The sequence below is a fragment of the Nansenia antarctica genome (assembly GCF_963989245.1).
Source record: "Nansenia antarctica genome assembly, chromosome: 7".
Classification (NCBI taxonomy): domain Eukaryota; kingdom Metazoa; phylum Chordata; class Actinopteri; order Argentiniformes; family Microstomatidae; genus Nansenia; species Nansenia antarctica.
In genome coordinates, this window is record NC_137677.1 from 40,311,034 (window position 1) to 40,330,038 (window position 19,005).

General features: G+C 41.6%; 1 protein-coding gene across 1 annotated transcript in view; it reads left to right on the forward strand.

Annotated features, from left to right (window-relative positions):
• Positions 1–6,923: 6,923 nt before the first annotated feature.
• The window catches only part of traf3ip1 (TNF receptor-associated factor 3 interacting protein 1), a 34,397-nt gene continuing 22,315 nt past the window's right edge, over positions 6,924–19,005 (forward strand). The window contains exons 1-4 of the mRNA XM_080535559.1: positions 6,924–7,094; positions 10,028–10,096; positions 16,336–16,497; positions 17,403–17,531. Coding sequence (XP_080391685.1) covers positions 6,972–7,094; positions 10,028–10,096; positions 16,336–16,497; positions 17,403–17,531 — 483 coding nt within the window. The 5' untranslated portion in view covers positions 6,924–6,971. The remainder of the gene's footprint in view (positions 7,095–10,027; positions 10,097–16,335; positions 16,498–17,402; positions 17,532–19,005) is intronic.

Genomic DNA, 19,005 nt, shown 5'->3' on the forward strand with positions numbered 1-19,005 from the left:
AGAAATTACAGAAATCCACCGAGTGCAGCGCTTGTAGAAAATACGACCGTCAGAGTTTTGTTGAGAGCTGGAGGCGGCTAGAAATATGACGGAGGCGGCCGCCTCATAATTCTCTATGCAGGAAAAACCCTGACTGCTAATTGTATCCTGTGTTATTTGCACTGCTGTCAACCCTCCCGTTTTCCCGGGATTCTCCCGTATTTTACCTTTCTTTCCCGCTGTGCCTCCGTTTAAATATTTTCCCGTAAATCTCCCGTATTTTTTACCTAGAATATAATATAATTGAACACTTAATTGTTAGCCGTTGGTGCATGCGTATATATCGTTATATCCATGTCGGAGTTGACTTGTTTCCTCTCGTTTCTTGGGCTGCGTTCGTAATTTTTCTCTGAGAGCACCAGAACGCACACTAGGTGCAACGTCATAAAGGGACCACGTAATTTGATTGGACAAGAGGCATTCCATGAGTGGTGATCCGATTTTCAGAGCGTATTTACGAACGCAGCCTCGGTTATCTCCGTTTTGAAATTATCGCTGGTAGCATTGCGCCGCTCTTTTCCCATTGACATCATGGTGTCAAGTAATGTATAAATAAATGTGCTGAATTGATATGCCCTTTTGTGTTTTCATGTATATATATGCAGGGATGTTCAAAGTATTTTACTTTCAAACCAGGTATCTGATTCTGATCACCTGTAGTCACTTACTTAATCATAGGAACTAGTTAACCCATTTCTTGTTGCGATTGTAACAGGTACCACCTGTAGCTAATTAGTGTCATTCAAGGCGGCAATTCCACTCAAGGCGGGACCTAAGAGGGGAAGTTGGGGCGGATATGTGTATTTAATGACCAGAAACACGCACTATAGGCAGATCCGTCTGAGTTGGTTTATCCCACCCGGAGCTCTGAAGTTCCCACAGGTAAAGCTGTTTGTAACACTAGCCGGGTTAGCTGTGTCTATCTTTTGTTGTCCCCTTTCATCATATTGTTTGTGCAGGTGTTGTAGATCGGAGTGGTTGCCGAGTGGTGCTAGCGTGCTAGTAAGGGAGATGTGAGGGTGCGTATACAGCTACTGGTTACTGTTTTTGTACATGCTGAGAAGAGACGTTAAGAGGATGTTAACTATTGTACTTTGCTACAGGTCTAGCCTGACTTGCGGGGCGCCAATACAGCAGACTAGCCGGTAGCTGCCGGGGACTCAGGTACAGGTGGACTCAGGTACAGACAGACAGGTGGACTCAGGTACAGACAGACAGACAGACTCAGGTACAGACAGACAGGGGGACTCAGGTACAGACAGACAGGTGGACTCAGGTACAGACAGACAGGTGGACTCAGGTACAGACAGGTGGACTCGGGTACAGACAGACAGGTGGACTCAGGTACAGGGGCGTGTGGCTCACAGAATAGACGCAGCTACAGTGTTATGGGTAGATGACTAATCCAACTCCTTTCCCTTTGCCCATAGGACTGCTAGCTGCTGTTTTGCTCACATTCAGAGATTAATGAAGACAAACCATATACCTGACGTGTTATTTATTATCAGACGGAACCAACTGGTCGTTTTTATATATTAGTCCCTTGTTAGTGTTTTTCTGTTCTTTGGTTTGAGTGGGGGGCGCCGGCGTGGAGAGGGTAGTCGGGGTTCCCAGGTTTAGTCTCCTTGCACTGCATGTTGTGTGTGCGTGTTGTGTTTGGTGTGATTAATCACTGGGGAACACTTAGCCCACTGTCTGCCGTGTCTTTGTGGTGTGTGTCCATTTCACAGATTCACTGGTACCTGTCCATCGGGGTAGTAGTATCCCTCTCTACTGACAGTCGTCCTACCCTCGTGTTTTTGTCTTACTGGAAGTGTTTGTTTTGTATGGTGTTATATAAAGTAATAGTTTTTAAATATAGATGTTGAATAAACCATTTTTCTATTACACCGTAAACAATCCTTCTCTGGTTGATGAATTGGTTTCATGTCTCCCTCCCTCATACACGAACCTAAGTGCTTTAATTTAGTTCTGAGGACCTCACCTCGTGTAACAAAAAGGTGGCGTTGTCTTGCAGTGAATTCATCTACTGATTAGCCGCAACCATTCGGGGCCTTGAGTGCCTTATGTCACACACTGAAGCAGGTGGTTGATTGACTGTCCCCTTGTCTAAATGTAAGGGGTATCCTATGGTTGTCTAGTGGTGATGTTGGGATTGACTGTGTACCCTTGTCTAAATGTAAGGGGTGTCCTATGGTTGTCTAGTGGTGATGTTAGGATTGACTATGTGTACCCTTGTCTAAATGTAAGGGTGGACGGTGAGGGGGGGCGTGCGGGGGATATCCCTTATTTTCTGGAAAATATCCCTTATTTTCAAATCCCAATGTTGACAGGTACAGAGGCAGTCTGACAATCTTCCTGAGATATGGCTGAAAAGTCAAGTAAGTAAATTAAATTCAATCAGTATTATTTTATTTTATTATAATAGTTTATTTGCTTTTTTCCCGCAATGGGCAATTGAGTAGCGTCCAATTGAGTGGCAGTCGGCGTTTTAAACCTTGTATTGTACAATTACAACAGCTTTTTATTTTTTTTATAAGACATTGCACTATTATTTGCCAATACCTTTCCCTGACATATTACCTTAACCGTAACCACTCGAAGTTAATATCCAACCGTAACCCGTCGAAGTGAATGTCTAACTTTAACCAGAAGTTACGCTTAAGTGCGTAACGGCCAAAATAACATCCTTCGTCAACCTCGAGTGAATCTCAGCTGCGCGTGTCAGTTTCATTTCGGCGTCCGTGTTAGGTTTTCCTTTGCTCTTTATAGTCACTACTGTTCTACCAGTTATTATTTTTTACTCAAAGACCTTGAAAATAGTCGCCATTAAGAGGTTCTAAATAGTGACTGTATAACCAATGGTAACCTTCTCTGCTCTTCATCTCACCACACCCAGAACCCACCACCACAACCCAGAAACACAGCAACTTTGTGTCCGAGCCAATGGGAACAAAGTCTGTGAGAGATGTTCCAGGGATTGGGACAGGCCATGGCAGACAGCTGGAGAACAAGGGCTACCACACGGCCAGTGAGATGTTGGGTCAGCTCCTGGTGTCGAAGAGAGACCCGGTGGTGTTCAAAGGCTGGCTGGAGGATGCGACTGGGGCCAATTCCAGGACCCAGACACAAGCCTACAACGGTCTCAATGAGTGGGTCGACAACAACATGTAGACCACTTTTTTTTTTTTTTGTAAACACATTTTGTGTTCATTTCTGAATGTCTGTGTCGTTATCTTTTTTTTGTTCAGCTTCTCTCTGCATTGCTATGACTGTAACCCATAACTTGATGGCTATACCGTTCCTGTGTTTTGTCTAAAAGTTTTTTCTCTCCCCTTTTGACATAATTAATGTACGTTAATTAGTGATGTCTGCTGCGTGCTGCCTGCTGTATTGACCAGACTGTTACTATAAAAGAGTGTTCTGTGTTTACCTACCTGGATAAATAAAATGCATTTTTTCTTTTGATTGATTTGTTGAGGACTGAATAATTATTGATTGGTAAACAGTTTAGTAGCTAAACATCTAAAAACAATTAGCATCTAGATGAATCTCTGCTTCAGCACTGTCCTGATGCGGTGTGATGATTTGGAAGATTAATGTTAATGTAATGAAAATCTACGATCTCTCTCTCTGGTCCCTGGTGAGACGTGACCCAAAAAAGCACAAACACAATACTTTGTGACTTTAGAATTATTAGAATTATAAGGTTCTATCTCAATTTGTCAAAATTTAGTTTTTTACATAATCTGATGCATTAGGTGTTTATTAATGCCTGTGTAGTGTTATTTTTAAAATGTTGAAATGTTTGAGTTAGTAATTCATAAAATACAAAGGTTCCATCTCACAAAACATAATGGAATGTAAAAACTTTGACGCTCAATATCTCTGAACTACCCTAAACGGAGATAGAACCTTATAATTATACGCTCATCCTTAGTAGGTTTTAATAAAGTAGTTTGCAGAGTACTGGCTTCCACAATCAAACACAACATACGGTCAGGATGATCAAAAAGCCCAATCAGACCTCTATCTGTATGAAGGAACTACACAACAAACGCATATGGCATTCATAAGCTGTCATAGCAGCTCATAGAGGACAAGAGTTGATATTGTATGTAATGGGGTGGGTTGGGGGAGGCCGTAATTGGCTCAGAGGTCTGTGGGGTGGTGAGTGCAGTGTGCCTTGCAGATGTTGGGCATGGCTGATTCTGTGAGGTGGAATTGTTGCCTTTGTTGTGGAGGGTGAGCACTAACAATGCAGTGAGATGTCAAAAAAGTTTTGAAACTGATGAAACATACAATGAAGTAGCATTTTTAGAGAATCAAGACAAAGATGTTAACGTTGCATTGAGAAATCCTCTGCTGTTCTGTATGTGTTGCTGGGATGACGCTCTGGGTTTTCAACTGTCTTTGGGTTTATTTCCAAACCTGCACAGTCACTTCTTACACAACAACAGACAATAAATTGTTTAAGATTCCCGTCGCGATGTCGCACTGCAAGCTTCCAAGTAAATTGATGGCACTTAATTTTTCAAATATGTTTGAATTTTTTCCACAATGTGTTAGAATCAGGGTCATCTGTGACACACGTTCATGTTCTGAACAAGGCATCGCTGGTTAGTCCAAGGCACCAGAGGGTTCTTCAGGGGTCCAGGTGCCAGTGGCAACACTCAAGTTTAGAGAGTAGGTACTGTAGAGTATGCCCAGTAGTATCTACGATGCCAATCGCAGTGATGCCCACATACTTACTAAAAACAGGCACATTTTCTCCCTGATCACTGAGAAACCATGATCGTGAAAAGCACCATGTAACAGAAACCATTCACCCTCAATGTAGCAGATATTTTTAAATTGAGCAATATACAAACTAAATGTATAATACACATTTATAATCAGAGCATAATGCTGTAGAGATACCTGTATGAAAATGTTTGTAATTTATGTATGGAAAAAAAAGAAAAGAAACATGTTAAGTATTTTCTTTATTGTTTCCAGAAGGTGTAATGACTTTCTATTAAAATATGTTGTGGAATCCTGGTGTATCCTTGGTCTTGTGAGTCTTTATAAAGTGTTTTCTTCTTCCAGTGGAGCACGGATATCATGTCGAGGGCTTCCATGCAGATCTTGTGAGTGGCAGCACAGGGGCGGCATATGTCTGGGTATACTGTAGTAGAATCTTCACCATAGATTCTTCACAATATTGAGCCTGAATTTGACGTCAAAGATCTGGGTGTGTTGTCACGTCTCGCACTGGCCACTAGATGGTAGTTTTCGGCCATCATTTGCATCAGGTTTAGATGTACTCCAGGTCTTTACCTACCTATCTAGAGAGACAGGACCCTGCCACGGAAAAAACTGGCAACTGACAACTGTCAGTGGATTATGCATGTGTAGCAAGCCCCAACTTGCTCTGCACAATAACAAATGAGATGGACAAGAATATAAAAAGTGCCAAGTGACAGTACATGAGCCCCATAGTGCTTTTACTCTGGGCTGGCAGGTAAATGCTAGAGAGACTTCTGACTGACTCTCCATGGCCCCTGGAGTCTTCACTAGATGTGTGAACACAGTTCTGAGTAGCCTACCTACAGGGAGTCATTCTATCTCGATAACTGGCTTATATACACCGTTTTGAAGATCTAGTCGAGAGCACAACATGAACATTGTATTGTCGTGGATATAATTGATTCTTAATAGATTTAGTAAAACTTACAAAGCACAAAGAGCTTAGATCAATTGTCTCCAAAGAGGCCTTTTATTAAGACCAATAAGCAAGAAGCAATACTAGCCCAAAGCAAGTAGGAAGCCCCCAACGATGGGTGCGACTCATATTTATAGACCTGTCCCTGGTCATGAGGTCCCTATTCTTGGGAACCAATCATATTATACAAATCTTTTAGTTATGGGCCCTGTCCATAGTCAGAATTATTCACTGCGCTACAGATGTTGGCCCATCCCTTACAGGAAGGAAATGGGCTTTCCTTGAGTGCTAGATTCACCAAACTGTAGAGAGACTTACATTTCTCAGTATAACATGATATAAAACCACTACAGTATCACAGCACTTGGCCTCACAGTAAATCTCATGACAAGTAAGTTGATACTCTGTCTAGGGTTACAGGTTGAATCTTACTACACATTCAGTTTAATGATCAATAATACTAGAATCATTAATGACTCGTTCAATGACAGTATTACACAATAATAAACAGTTAATATTACACATACATTTACATTTTTGGCATTTAGCAGACGCCTTATTCCAAAGCGACTTAGGCTACAATCAATACATTTGACTAAGCAAGTGAATCATCAATCCACCAGTCGTAGCAGGAAGAGTAATCTAGCTCAGGCCAGGGGCACTTGGCAGTCTCAGTGATAGAAGGAAAACACATATACATATACATTTTATATATATATATATATATATATATATATATATACACATTTTGCCATTACACATGAAGTCCACTCCAAGTGTGGTTATGGTTTCCACATTGTCTCAGGTGTTTTTAGACTTCATTGTTGGCAATGCCAAAACCCAATGGGTGAATGAGAGGCCATTGTTGTAAAGCACTTTGGAATAAGGTGCTATATAAGCGCAGTCCATTTACCATCCTCATTTAGGAATGAGCTAACTCCAGAAGATGGCAGTAATGCAAGATCAAGAATGCAAAGCTGCCGTTAAACCCAGAAGAAGAAGAAATAACGCTTGTGCAGCAGTGATTGTTAGCTGTTGCTATGGGCACAGCAGGCAGCGCTTGACAACACTTCGCGCAGGCGCTTTTCAAATAAACGATGCATTGTGGGATTTAAGGGTATTGACATAGCAACCGAAGGGAGAGTTGCGATACATTTTTTGTTCGAGGGGCTGTCCTGTTTAGGTGGCTTTACCAACCACAGAGATTCATCTTTAAACAGCTGCAGCCATGAACGGGACAGTGGCCAAGAAGACCCAGGACACTCTGGGGAAAGTGATCAAGAGGCCGCCGCTCACCGACAAGCTGCTCAGCAAGCCGCCGTTCCGCTACCTGCACGACATCCTCAGCGAGGTGAGACCAGATCAGCTAGAGGGGCTAAAGCTTCCACTGGCTAACCTCGCCACAGGGATGTCTGTGTTGGAGAGGATTTTAGCTGGCTAACTTTAGTTAGCTATCTCATTTTGATAACGTCCCAAGATAGCTAAAGCCACACAACTAACATCATGTTACTCGTTAAGATAGTTCTAGGGTTTCTCTGATGAGCTAATCAGCTAATGGTTGATCTCTATAATGAAGTAGCTAGCTTAGCTAGTTAGCGAATCATGTCATCTATGCATCTACTGGGGGGGGTTTAGGACAGCTAAAGCGGACCGAGCCTGTCGATTAGCTATTAATAAACCTGTCATTGATAGAAAGCATCATCTAACAAAGTCAGATGCTGCTCAATGATGTCTGTTTCCAGTCTTAAAGAGTCTATCGTACGTAAACAGGTTGTCTGAATGAGCCAGCTAGGTGTTAGCTGAGCGTCATGCCAGCGTCGTGTGGTTGCTAGGCACCACAGTCTGGATGACGATGGCAAACACAACAACTGAATTAAAGACACAGAGAGACAGAGAGACAGAGATAGAGAGAGAGAGAGAGAGAGAGAGAGAGAGGGAGAGAGAGACACAGAGAGACAGAGAGAGAGAGACAGAGAGAGAGAGAGACAGAGAGAAAGACAGAGAGAGAGAGAGACAGAGAGAGAGAGAGAGTGTGTGTGAGCTGTCGTTTCCCCCCAATAAACACTATAGTCTAACATGTCACTACAGACTAACATTTCCTCTTGAATGTTGTCAATATATGTTGTGGAACTTCATGGTGTGTCTGTATTTGGTTAACAGAACCTTACATAATGTTCTGCAAAAACAGACACAAGACCCCTGGTTTTAATCTACTGTTTTGAGAGGTGTCGTGTTGTGTTGTGTCATTAGTGGTATAGGCTCTATCTATCAGATGCTCAAAGTCCATACCTTCTTCCAGGTAGTGGACACTTGCAAATTAGATTCTCCCTAAATGCAGCTGGATTGCTGGTTTCATAAAAAGACTGTCTAATGCTGTTGGCTATTTGAAAGGTTAACCTAGGCCTACATGGAGGCTGAACCAAGTAGGCTAACTAATGTCACTTTTTATCTGCAGCATACCAGCCGCCATAGAAAGTCGTTTACAAACAGGCATCTTTGACATAATGGAAAGCACAACATTGCTGTTTCAGATGCCTTGGTTATTATTTGTAGTTTACTTGGCCAAAAAAATGCCGCATGACCTGTTGTACGTGCAGTTAATGTCTGGGGAAATAGTTGGGCAAGCTTGCCTAACAGTTATGTCAACTAATTGTATTATTAACTAGATAATGTAATCACACTCTTAACCACCACTACAGCTCACAACGGGGTCCTGAAAAATGCAGTGTGTTTTCTGAGTTTAAGGGGGGCAACTGGTTAGGGAGGTGCCGGTCTCTGTAGGGTGAGTTTGAAAGTTTGGCAGTGGCTTGGTCTGTGCCTCAAACTATGCAGGCAGAAGGCTCAGCCAAGATTAGCCAGTTAGAGCATCACTTCAAAGTAGGAGCCTGCAAAGTGAATGGAGTCTTTCTTAGCTTATGCTTAACTTAACTTATCTTAGCTTTTGGACAGTGCTGTACCTATGAGCACAGCACATTTAGCTACTCTGAGGTAGTGAAGTCTTACTCCAGCAGTCAATGAAGTGTCCTTGAGTAAGTGCACAGTATTTATAGGCCACAGCACTGGCAATCCCAAGTCCGCATTCAGCCTATTTAGTTTTGATTGCTCTGGATATGAGCATGCTCCAGTAGAGTAGTGTATACATTCCTAACATCCCCAAAGACAGGATGGGTAACTAACTACACTGGAATCTGCTTTGCTTTTTCAATTGGCAGACAGCTGCATACCTCCTTCCGTTTGAGTTTGTCTCTCCTTTCAGTGTAGAGTCATGCATATTTGATAAAGGGAAGTGCGTAGGCATCTGTGACTCTTAAATTATGCTGATTATTTGAGTGTTTATGAACACTGTATTTAACTGATGGATAAGCCTTAACAATGATTGAATTGTCATTGACAAGTCATTGACATTGTCAGTTCCAGCCCAGGTTTTTTTCTGGCTCAAAAAAGGACCTATAGTAACTTGAATGTGACCGTGTTCGGACAGGCCGTTGCGCTAATCAAAAGTTCTGGGGTCTCATTTATAAATCTGCGTAGGATTGACATGAAAAGGTTGCGTACGTACAAAAGACAGATTGTTTCCTGACAAAAATATTTAGATTTATAACATGCACGTCCCACGCCGCTTTCCCTTTATAAATCACATCAACTCTTGTCCCAACCGTTTAACACCCATAGTTGCCTATAAATGGTAATTGAAATGCCCCTAATTAATATGAATCCATACTGACTGCATGACGACAATGACGGCAAATCTTGACAGGCTAACAAAATAAAATTCACCCATTGAAATTCTGCGCAACAGAACACATGATAACAATATATGAAACTGTGCACTCGTATCTGCCCGATTGAGGCATCATAAATAACATCGATTTAAATGTAATTTGTTCATATTATTTATCAGAATACTTTTCATAACATGCGAGTATTGTTTAATGATTACAGATCCAATTAAATATGATTCCCCATTAAACTGTACACCATTTTTCAGGGGTTGTTTTGCAAAACCAGATTTCTCCCTTTGTATTTATTATCCTAAATAAAAAATGTTGTGCACTTCTGGGAACTCTTCATATATAATACATGAGAGGTCATTTAGATTTATTTTACACAATGGTATCATTTTCAAAGCGTTTCTCGAGTTTCATCTTTCTGCCATTGGAGTCGTAGTTGCTCATTTCTCCGTACGCATGGGTCAGAGTGCATGCGTGGGTTTGAACTGGCGATAGAAAAATATTACAATTATTGGTTCCTCGCTAATGTGATACGGTATCCTACCCCCTATAGGTCATCCAGACCACTGGCTTCATGAAGGGACTCTATGGAGATGCAGAGATGAAGTCAGACAATGTGAAGGTAAGGAGTCATCACATAACCCTTTAAGGCCCGATGTTGTATAACAATGTCTTTAAACACCTGGTAAAATGTCTGTACGCATTCAATTCACAAAAGGGAGGTACTACACACTTTTAGGGTCAGGTTCTCTGGTGGCTGATCATTGTAATTACACCAAGTTTTCTCTGAAAAAGTCTGTAAACACAGAAATGATTGTGTCTTGAGTCTTGTATGTTGTCAAAAGGGTGAATTTCTGATTCATTTGAAATGCTAATGTTGTGTAAATGTTGTGTATTGGGGGTCAAAGACTGAAATCACACATTGATGATTTGCATAGGCTTTCATATAAAATTATATTTTTGTGGCTCAAAAGCTGAATGAAAAATTCATCATCATCATGTATGAGAGTGTTAACTCGCTATATTCGTAAAAAAAAATATAGGCCTATTTATTTATTTTTTGCATTAAAAATGCATTGAGACATGAATATAGCAACATTGCATAACTATTGATATGGGTGTTATTTATTTATTTATTTTTCCAGAGGGGTCTTCTTGGGCAGTCCTAATCACTGCTTGATTTTCATGCAATGAAAACTGGGTCCATCCTAAGGGATAAGTTCAGTTTGTGAAATACCTGGACCAGGGGATTAAAATCATCATCTTATTCAGATGTTTGTATGGGCTACATGCCAGCCTCTACGCTCTACCCACAGGCAGTTTGTATATGATGATACAGCGGTCTAATCCAGTTTGAGCATTTTCACACTGGGCTAAACGGTTGTCATCTCATCTCATTTCCCCATGTGGATAACTTAATTTAACCTTTAAAACAAAGAAAAAACCCAACTAAAGCTGAAGGAGGAAGGCAGGTGAAATGAAACGGTGTTCCCGGTAAACGCGATGCAATCTACGCCGGAGAGTTGAGCTTTAGCCTTAAGTCCCGCTCGTTTGCCTCGTCTGCCTGGATTAAGCGTATTAAGTGTCCCCCCCCCAACACCCCCCCCCAAATGATGTCCTCCTCTCTCAGTGCCAGAGATGGGGCCAGGCCAGCGTTCATCCTTTGGAGGTGTCAGAACCCAGACTGCTGGGTGTTTGCAGGTGACTGCTGACCTCAGATCAGTATCAGGGCCAGGTGGATGAGAGCCAGACGTCCGGTTCTCACCCAGCAGCAAGGGCCGGAGACTGGAAACCCATACGTGTTCTATCTGGATGGCCTGTATCCAAACTGACCTGAGGTCAGAGACCTGGAAGGTCAAACAATCAAGTAGAGTGTAACCTTAACCCAAAACCCTCACTCCCCTACTGAAAGAGCCTTCCAACTGGCTTGGGATCAGTTACTTTCACAGTGTCCTCTCAGACGGCCAGGTTTCTCACTTCAGTAATTCTCAGTATACAACTGACCTTAGGTCAGTGGCAGGCAGCGTTAAAGGAGAATGGAAACCCTGACCGGGGACAAAGCGAGGGCAAGCAGGTACCAAAGGGTTCACACCTGATCCCTCTCACAACGCTAGCGATGGACGGCCAGAGGCACCTGATTGATGCAGCAGCATGCATAATGAAGGAGACACACACACACACACACACACAGCCCCGATCATCCGCTGGCCGCACATGAAAGGGGCACCCTTGGCTCTGGGCCTCACACTGCTCGTTCTCAGCCCTTTGAATGTCAGCTCTGCTCTGAAGTATAAGACCACAAGAGCCTAGAGAGTGACTGGAAGAGATAGCATTTATATATCCAGCAGCATAATGTGTTATCACTAAGCCCAGGTCACATCTGCAGCAAGCCTAATGTTGCCCAGTTGGCATGGTGCTTAAACAAAACAAAGTGGTAGTGTCAACATTTGGAGTAATCGGTTCGACTATGCTTGGCTTGCTACACGTTGCCTGGAAAAGCACCAGCATACGCTGAGATTGAGTTGTAATTGGGGCCTAAAGAGTCTAGACTGATCCCAAAATGGACAACAAAGCTTTTGAACTTGTGAATCACTCCGAAAGCTCATTTATTTTTGATACACATCTCGGTTCTTCTGAACACAGTTTTCAGGTCTGTCTGTCTATTCATTGAGGGATATGTATACCCCAAGGAAAACCAGTGGAAAGAAACAGGTCACTGTGGTTTTGTTAGCATTAGCATGTAAACATTTACCTGGCGTGCCAGGTTTACACTGGTACCTCAGCAAGCTAATACCCTGTCATCTGGGCCCAAAAGTGATCTGATTGGATATGGACTATCGGATTGGATTAAGTCCTGAAAATGGGTAAAAAACAGGATTAAAATCACTTTGAAATCCGATCAGATCAAGTAATCCAATCCCATCTTTAATCTGGATAAAATATTCAAAAAGTGTAGTTCAGAACAATTGCAATCATTTTGATAAAAGAAATTGGAATACTTGGTGCCACTGGAAGGGTGGATTTAGAGTGAATTACCAGAACAAAATGTACTATAACATTTTAAAATATGTTTCAATATAAATAAGATGGTAGTTTCTATATGAAATAATACATTGTTTGTAGCCTTAATGGTTGATATATTTTTATTTATATAGATTTGTCACATTTTCAGTGGCCTCTCGCATTCAACCAAATGACTTTGTCATCACAAAATTATATCTATTTGATCTATCTATTTATGATCTAAAGTTTCAAACTTTAAGTTTTATTGTTACGTCTTAAGTGTGAGAGTAAAATTCTTAGGCTTTGGTTCCTGACATTGCAGCACAAGACAATAAAGCAATAGGCATAATCAGTGGAGCCCCTAGACTTTTGGGGGCCCTAAGCAAACAACATTATAGAGGCCCCTGGTAAGGGTCTTAGGCGGGTGACGATGTGGACATTTTACATTTTATTTATTTCCCTGACACTAAAATATAATACGGTTTTACGAAGTTCGCCCATATGCGCGTGCTCGTGTGTGTGTAAGTAAAAAAACAGTCTGAAACAAAGGAATTCATTATACATGTCATAATGTATTAATTAACAGTCACACACGTCCGAGTATTTGATCAACAAAGGAGACATGTGTAGTAACATCAAATTGGAGCAATATAAATAATGAAATATCAACTCACAATGGTGCTTATTAGAACTCTTAACACACTTACATTCTGAAACTGCTGGTGTTTTCACATTCTGAAACAGCAACATTAATATGAAATATCAAACAGAGCAAGAACAACAAATAAATAAACAAATAAATCAAAAAATCAATAAACAAGTATATTCTGAAACCGCTGGTGTTCTTATTTACATTTTACATGACTCCACTGGGTCTGTCTGTCTGCCTGCCTGCTTGTCTGTCTGTCTGCCTGCCTAAGACATCTTACTTATTTTGCACTCTGCATCTTATTTACATTTTTGCACTCTGCAGCTTCTATCCACTTACCACTATCCTGGTGTCGTTTTTCATTGTCTTCTCGTTTCTTTTTTCTTTTTTGGTGACCAGAAATGTGCGATCGCTTCATGATTGCTGCTGACAGTTGAGAGGCAGCTAGAAGTCAATTTCAAGCTAGAAGGGGGCGGGGCCCCACTAGGGGGGTTTTGGGGCAGCGGCGTGGATACTGCCAATAGTGGTTACGGATATGGATGTCCATAGGTCATCTGGTGCCTGAATATTGTGTTTTCCCACCATAAATTGATGCAGAAAGGGCACAAATTGGTGTATATCAATTCACCAGAATGCAAGAAAGGCAGCCCTGCTTCATGGGTCCCCCCGATGTCAAACACCACTGGTACCACCTCCGCCTCATTTTGATCCAGGAAAAACCCTGAGTAGGCCTACAACTAGTAATAAATCTACAACTAAATTGGCACAAGTTCATCGTCTGTGATCAACCTTCACCTTCAACTTCAAAAGCACTTGTTGACAATAACATCTGTCATTGCACGACCACTGAGTAATTTATAGGAAAATCCACAGACAGGCAACAAACCCTATAAAAGGGGTGAATATACAGATGTGGTGCTTGATATCGTTGGTGGTCAGAATTCACAATCGTTACGTGGAATTACGAGCAAATGTTCCACAGGAAGAGGAGTCCCCGGTGTGTGGAGTTAGTGTGCCTGTTGTAACACACAGCAGTCAAGAAGAGGTTGTACTTGTCATCACCAATGTGGAACCAGAACCTGGACCCTCAACAGCCACTACACTGCAAGAGCCACCTCTTAAGAAAAAGTTGAACCGTGAAACGTAGTAGTAGAGATGCAAATGGAACTAAGCCTGCTTCAACAAACAGACTTTGAATTCAGCTCCTCAAAGCACACCGTGCTAATGCTGCTGCTTAATGCTGCTGTTGTTGTTGTTTTTGCCCTATTTGATTTATTATTTTGGATGATCATTCTTTTTTTTATTGTTTTTATTTAATCAACAGCTGTTACTTATAATACTTAAATATAATTTCATGTTACTTAAATATAAATATATAATTTATGATTGTATCCTTCTTAAAAATTTCTCTAAATTGCTTTGCGTCTGTCTTTCTTATGTTTATTCTTCATATCCACTAGGTGGAGATGGGATCGGATCAGGTTGATCCTATCCGCAATTACTTTGAAATACCGGCACAAAATGTGGCTGAGTTGTCTGATCCTGGACCAATCAGTTAAGGCCTTTGCACACCAATGCGTTTTTTACGTCCGTAAAAAAAAAAAGAATAGAACTCATGTTGTGTCAATCATGCTTGCACACCGAATCCGAAATATTCGTCGTTTCTCGCGTCCGTCAAAAGCCTTTTGACAGTTGTTTGACACTCTGCCATGGTATAGACTGGGACACATCGTCAAATTAGAACTGCAGGACAGTTGGGTTAATGCTGATGGAAGTCTTTCGAGTGAAAGCAAAACAACATACAGATGATAATTCACACAATATAATACCACGAAAGCGTACGGCACTAAACAATAACATTCATTTGGGCAGCATCATACTCAAATTTAGGCAGAAGGGCAGGGTCCGGGGAGGTTCACACTGTCACAGACTGCCAATGCATCATAATTCAGCATGGTTATAGCTGTTTCTTTTTCTATTCTACTATTCTATTTTACTTCTGCTGTCTGCGTCTCCCTGGGTATTCCCTTACACATGATGAAAACATGTCTACTAAACATGTAGATGGCAAAAAGTAAAGAAATGCTTTCTACCAGGACTTAAAAAATACCAGGACTTAAAAAACATGGATTTTGTGTTTTTTAGACTGTGGTTAGGCTGGAAATTGTCAATCCCATCTGGAAACCTTGAGCGGAGAGTTTACACATGGTATGTTTACAGATATCGCACTGCTGGAGATGCACACCACACTTTGTTAAAAGAAATAAAGATTTATTGTACTTTTCTACTGATAATACATTCTACTGATGTAGTCTACCATTTGGTTTTAGTTATATTGCTCTCAGTTGTTTGTACCTTTTGCTAAATCAAGCATTTAGAATGTAGAGTGCATATTGCGAAATTTTGCAACGTCAATATAACAAATAAACGCATCGGACTCTAATAAAACGCATCGGAGGTCAGTGTGCAAGGTCTCTGTGCGTAATGTTTTTTTTCGGATGACGGATTAAAAAATACGCATGCGAAAAAAACGCATTGGTGTGCAAGGGTTTTAGAGATGAAACGTTTCGACCTCCTGGGCCCTGGAGAGGAGGGCTATTGAGCTCATTGGTTGAGTAGCTGATTGGTTAAGTGCTTTTTTGCATTGACCTTGAGACTTAACCCTACCCATAGCCTCGTCAATGTGATGTCAATAACTGATACACAATAGGTTCAATTTGAAGATAACCATTTTATTCCAACCAGTGTGAAGCACTGACCTACTTTCTAGCCAGGCTACATAAAGATGATATAAACCCCCCCAAAAAACATATGAGTAACTCCATTCCCAGGCTATTGCGCTTGCACACCGGGAATAACAATGCGTCCAACCTGGCCTCTGTGGGAGTAACTTACAGAGTAAAGTATTATTAGATTTTTTTCCAATCACACAGCTGCGAGCCATGCCTCAAGAATTAGAAACGTGTGGTGTGCAAACACTGGTGGGCAGTGCTGTGGCAGATGAGTGGTGTGAGGTGAAGCTAATGTCTATGTGTCACAAGATGTTCCCGATCTTTGTATTGGCCAGATTGTGGTGTTGGCCCACCAGACATTGGGAAGCGTATTGGGTGGAAGTGTCTGGGAACGAGATGAAGCAACATGAGCCATCCAGTGTTGCCAAAGCAACGCATACATTTTTATCTCTATTCTCTATCCCGCCCCCCCCATAGGATAAGGACTCCAAGATAGCCTTTCTCCAGAAGGCCGTGGACGTGGTGATGCTGGTGAGTGGGGAGAGCTTGTCGGCCAAGCCGGCCCGCATCGTAGCTGGACACGAGCCGGAGAGGACCAACGAGCTGCTGCAGGCCATCGCCAGGTGCTGCCTCAACAAGGTCTGCCTGCTGGAAACACCCCCACACACACTATATATAGTACACACACACAATATAGTACACACACACGCACACACACACACACACACACACACAATATAGTACACACACACACACACACACAAATATAGTACACATACACATATACTAATACAGTACAGACACACATACAAATACATTACACACACATACAAATACTGTACACACACACTCACACACACAATATTTGGTATACTGTGTACAGTATACACAGCATACAAAATATTACACACATATAAAATACAGTACACACATGCAGACACAGTGTACGCATTATGCAAAATATTACACACACACACACACACACACACACACACACACACACACCTACAGATAAGATTGCATGTTTACACCCACTGGCAGTGTATTGTGGCATACATCTAACTAATGATGCTCAGGAGGGAAGTTTAAAGAGGATCATTTATAGCCTGGTACATTTTAATTGAACCCTTGAGAGTCGGGGAAAATAAAGGAGGTTAGAACTTGGGAGGACTCAGTTATACCTCACTGAGGTCAAACTGATTAGAGATTCCAGTAATTATCCAACATGTTGCAACCGCAAGTCGGTTTATCTTGTTCAGAACTAGGGAATTCTGAAAACTCATAATGACTGATAGAATACATGACACTTATTTGGACTTACTTCTGTCGTTTGAAACTCAGGGGATTTCATAAATCACGTCACAACATTTATTCATTCATTATTCAAAAGGAAAGTTTCGCTAACCGTCCTTTCCTATCGGGCTTCGTTTCAGCCTTGTATTTTTCTACGGGCTTTCAACTATTCACGCTGAGAAAGGCGCGTCTGCTAGACGACTATGTTGAAATAGTAAAATGTCTGCCCTCCCTCCCTCCCTCTTCCCCAGCTCTCCAGTGAAGAGGCGGTGAAGCGGGTGCTGGCGGGGGACAAGCTGGACCCCAAAGGCAAGGCCAGCACCACCAGGTCCCAGGACAAGGAGAACAGGGAGGGCCGTGAGCGCCAGAGAGACCGAGAGGTGGGTAGGCAACCAGGGAATGAACTAGAACAATACTGTACGTATGTATATAGGCACAAAGGTACATGTCACACTGGAGACCAGACTGGCTACCGCTGTGTGGATGGGGAATGATGTTGAAGAATCTTCTCGTCGGTAAATGATGGAATGGATCAATCTATTGAGGATTTCTTGATCTTAAATGCTAGGGGTGTAACGATACATCGATTCACATCGATGCATCGATTCATTGACTAACGATCTGATTACATCGATGCAATGTAAAAATATCGATCTATATCGTCATCTTAAAGATACACCTTTATTTTGAAATGGCACATTCTGCGTGACTGTCACCATTTCCGTGCAGCGCGCGACTAGCAGCGGCAAATTACAAAGTCAAAGAGCGCTGCACACTGTGTGTTCTGCATTTTGTGACTGCGGCGGAGAACAGCGAAGCGGTTTTAGCTGCGACTGCCAAGCCCGCCCACGGCCGACTGTGATTGGTCAATGCTCTAGTCTAGCCGACTGTGATTGGTCAATGCTCTGGTCTGTAACAAAGCATCTGTCTTATGAATGGGCAAAGGCTGCAGGTTGGACCTTACTTACTTTACTCCGGTTTGCTTGTCCAATTTCATTGGATAAACCTGAACAAAATTCCTATTGATAAAATCTACAGGTAAATCATTACTCCCGTAATCAGTGATCTAACATGACTGTCCAAGCATAGCCTTACCTTTCACCAATCAACACATCATATCAGATCAGTGCTTCCTAGAGGAAGTGTGATGGATGGCCCTATATTAAAAATTATCCTGACCTGCGTTCAGAGCGTAGTGTTTGTCCTGAACATGTTGATCAGTTAGTTTTTTTGAAGAAAAACCTCCCAAAGAAGAACACTGGAGGATATACTTATTATATAACACTGGAGGATATACTTAACTTATTTTGGTTAAGAAGAATGTATATAAGATGTACTGCACTGTACTGCATTTGCACTTATTATTTATTATTATTTTATTATTATTTATTATTATTGCACAAATATACTGTAGGTTTGTGAGACTAGTGAATGGGTCTATTTTTCTTTTTGTAACAGAAGAATACTGTATAATACAATATGATTTAAATGCTGGATACCTGGAAGAGCTCACAAATAAAATGGTCAAATAATATTCTAGTTGTTTTTGTGAGTGGATAATTGTGTTAGATTGGCATATGATATCGCGTCATATCGATCATATCGTCATATCGATCTTGAATCGAATCGAATCGAAATCGTATCGTGACTGACATTGTGATATCGTCAAACATTGTATCGTCATACAAACAAATCGATATAATATCGTATCGTGATGAAGCTGGTGATTTACACCCCTATTAAATGCGTTGTTCTCCATAGATCTTGGTGTGCAGAATAAACAAATTGACAAGGAATAGATATCCAAACACGGGTCGTAATGATTACTCGATTTAATAGGTTCTCAACAGAGTA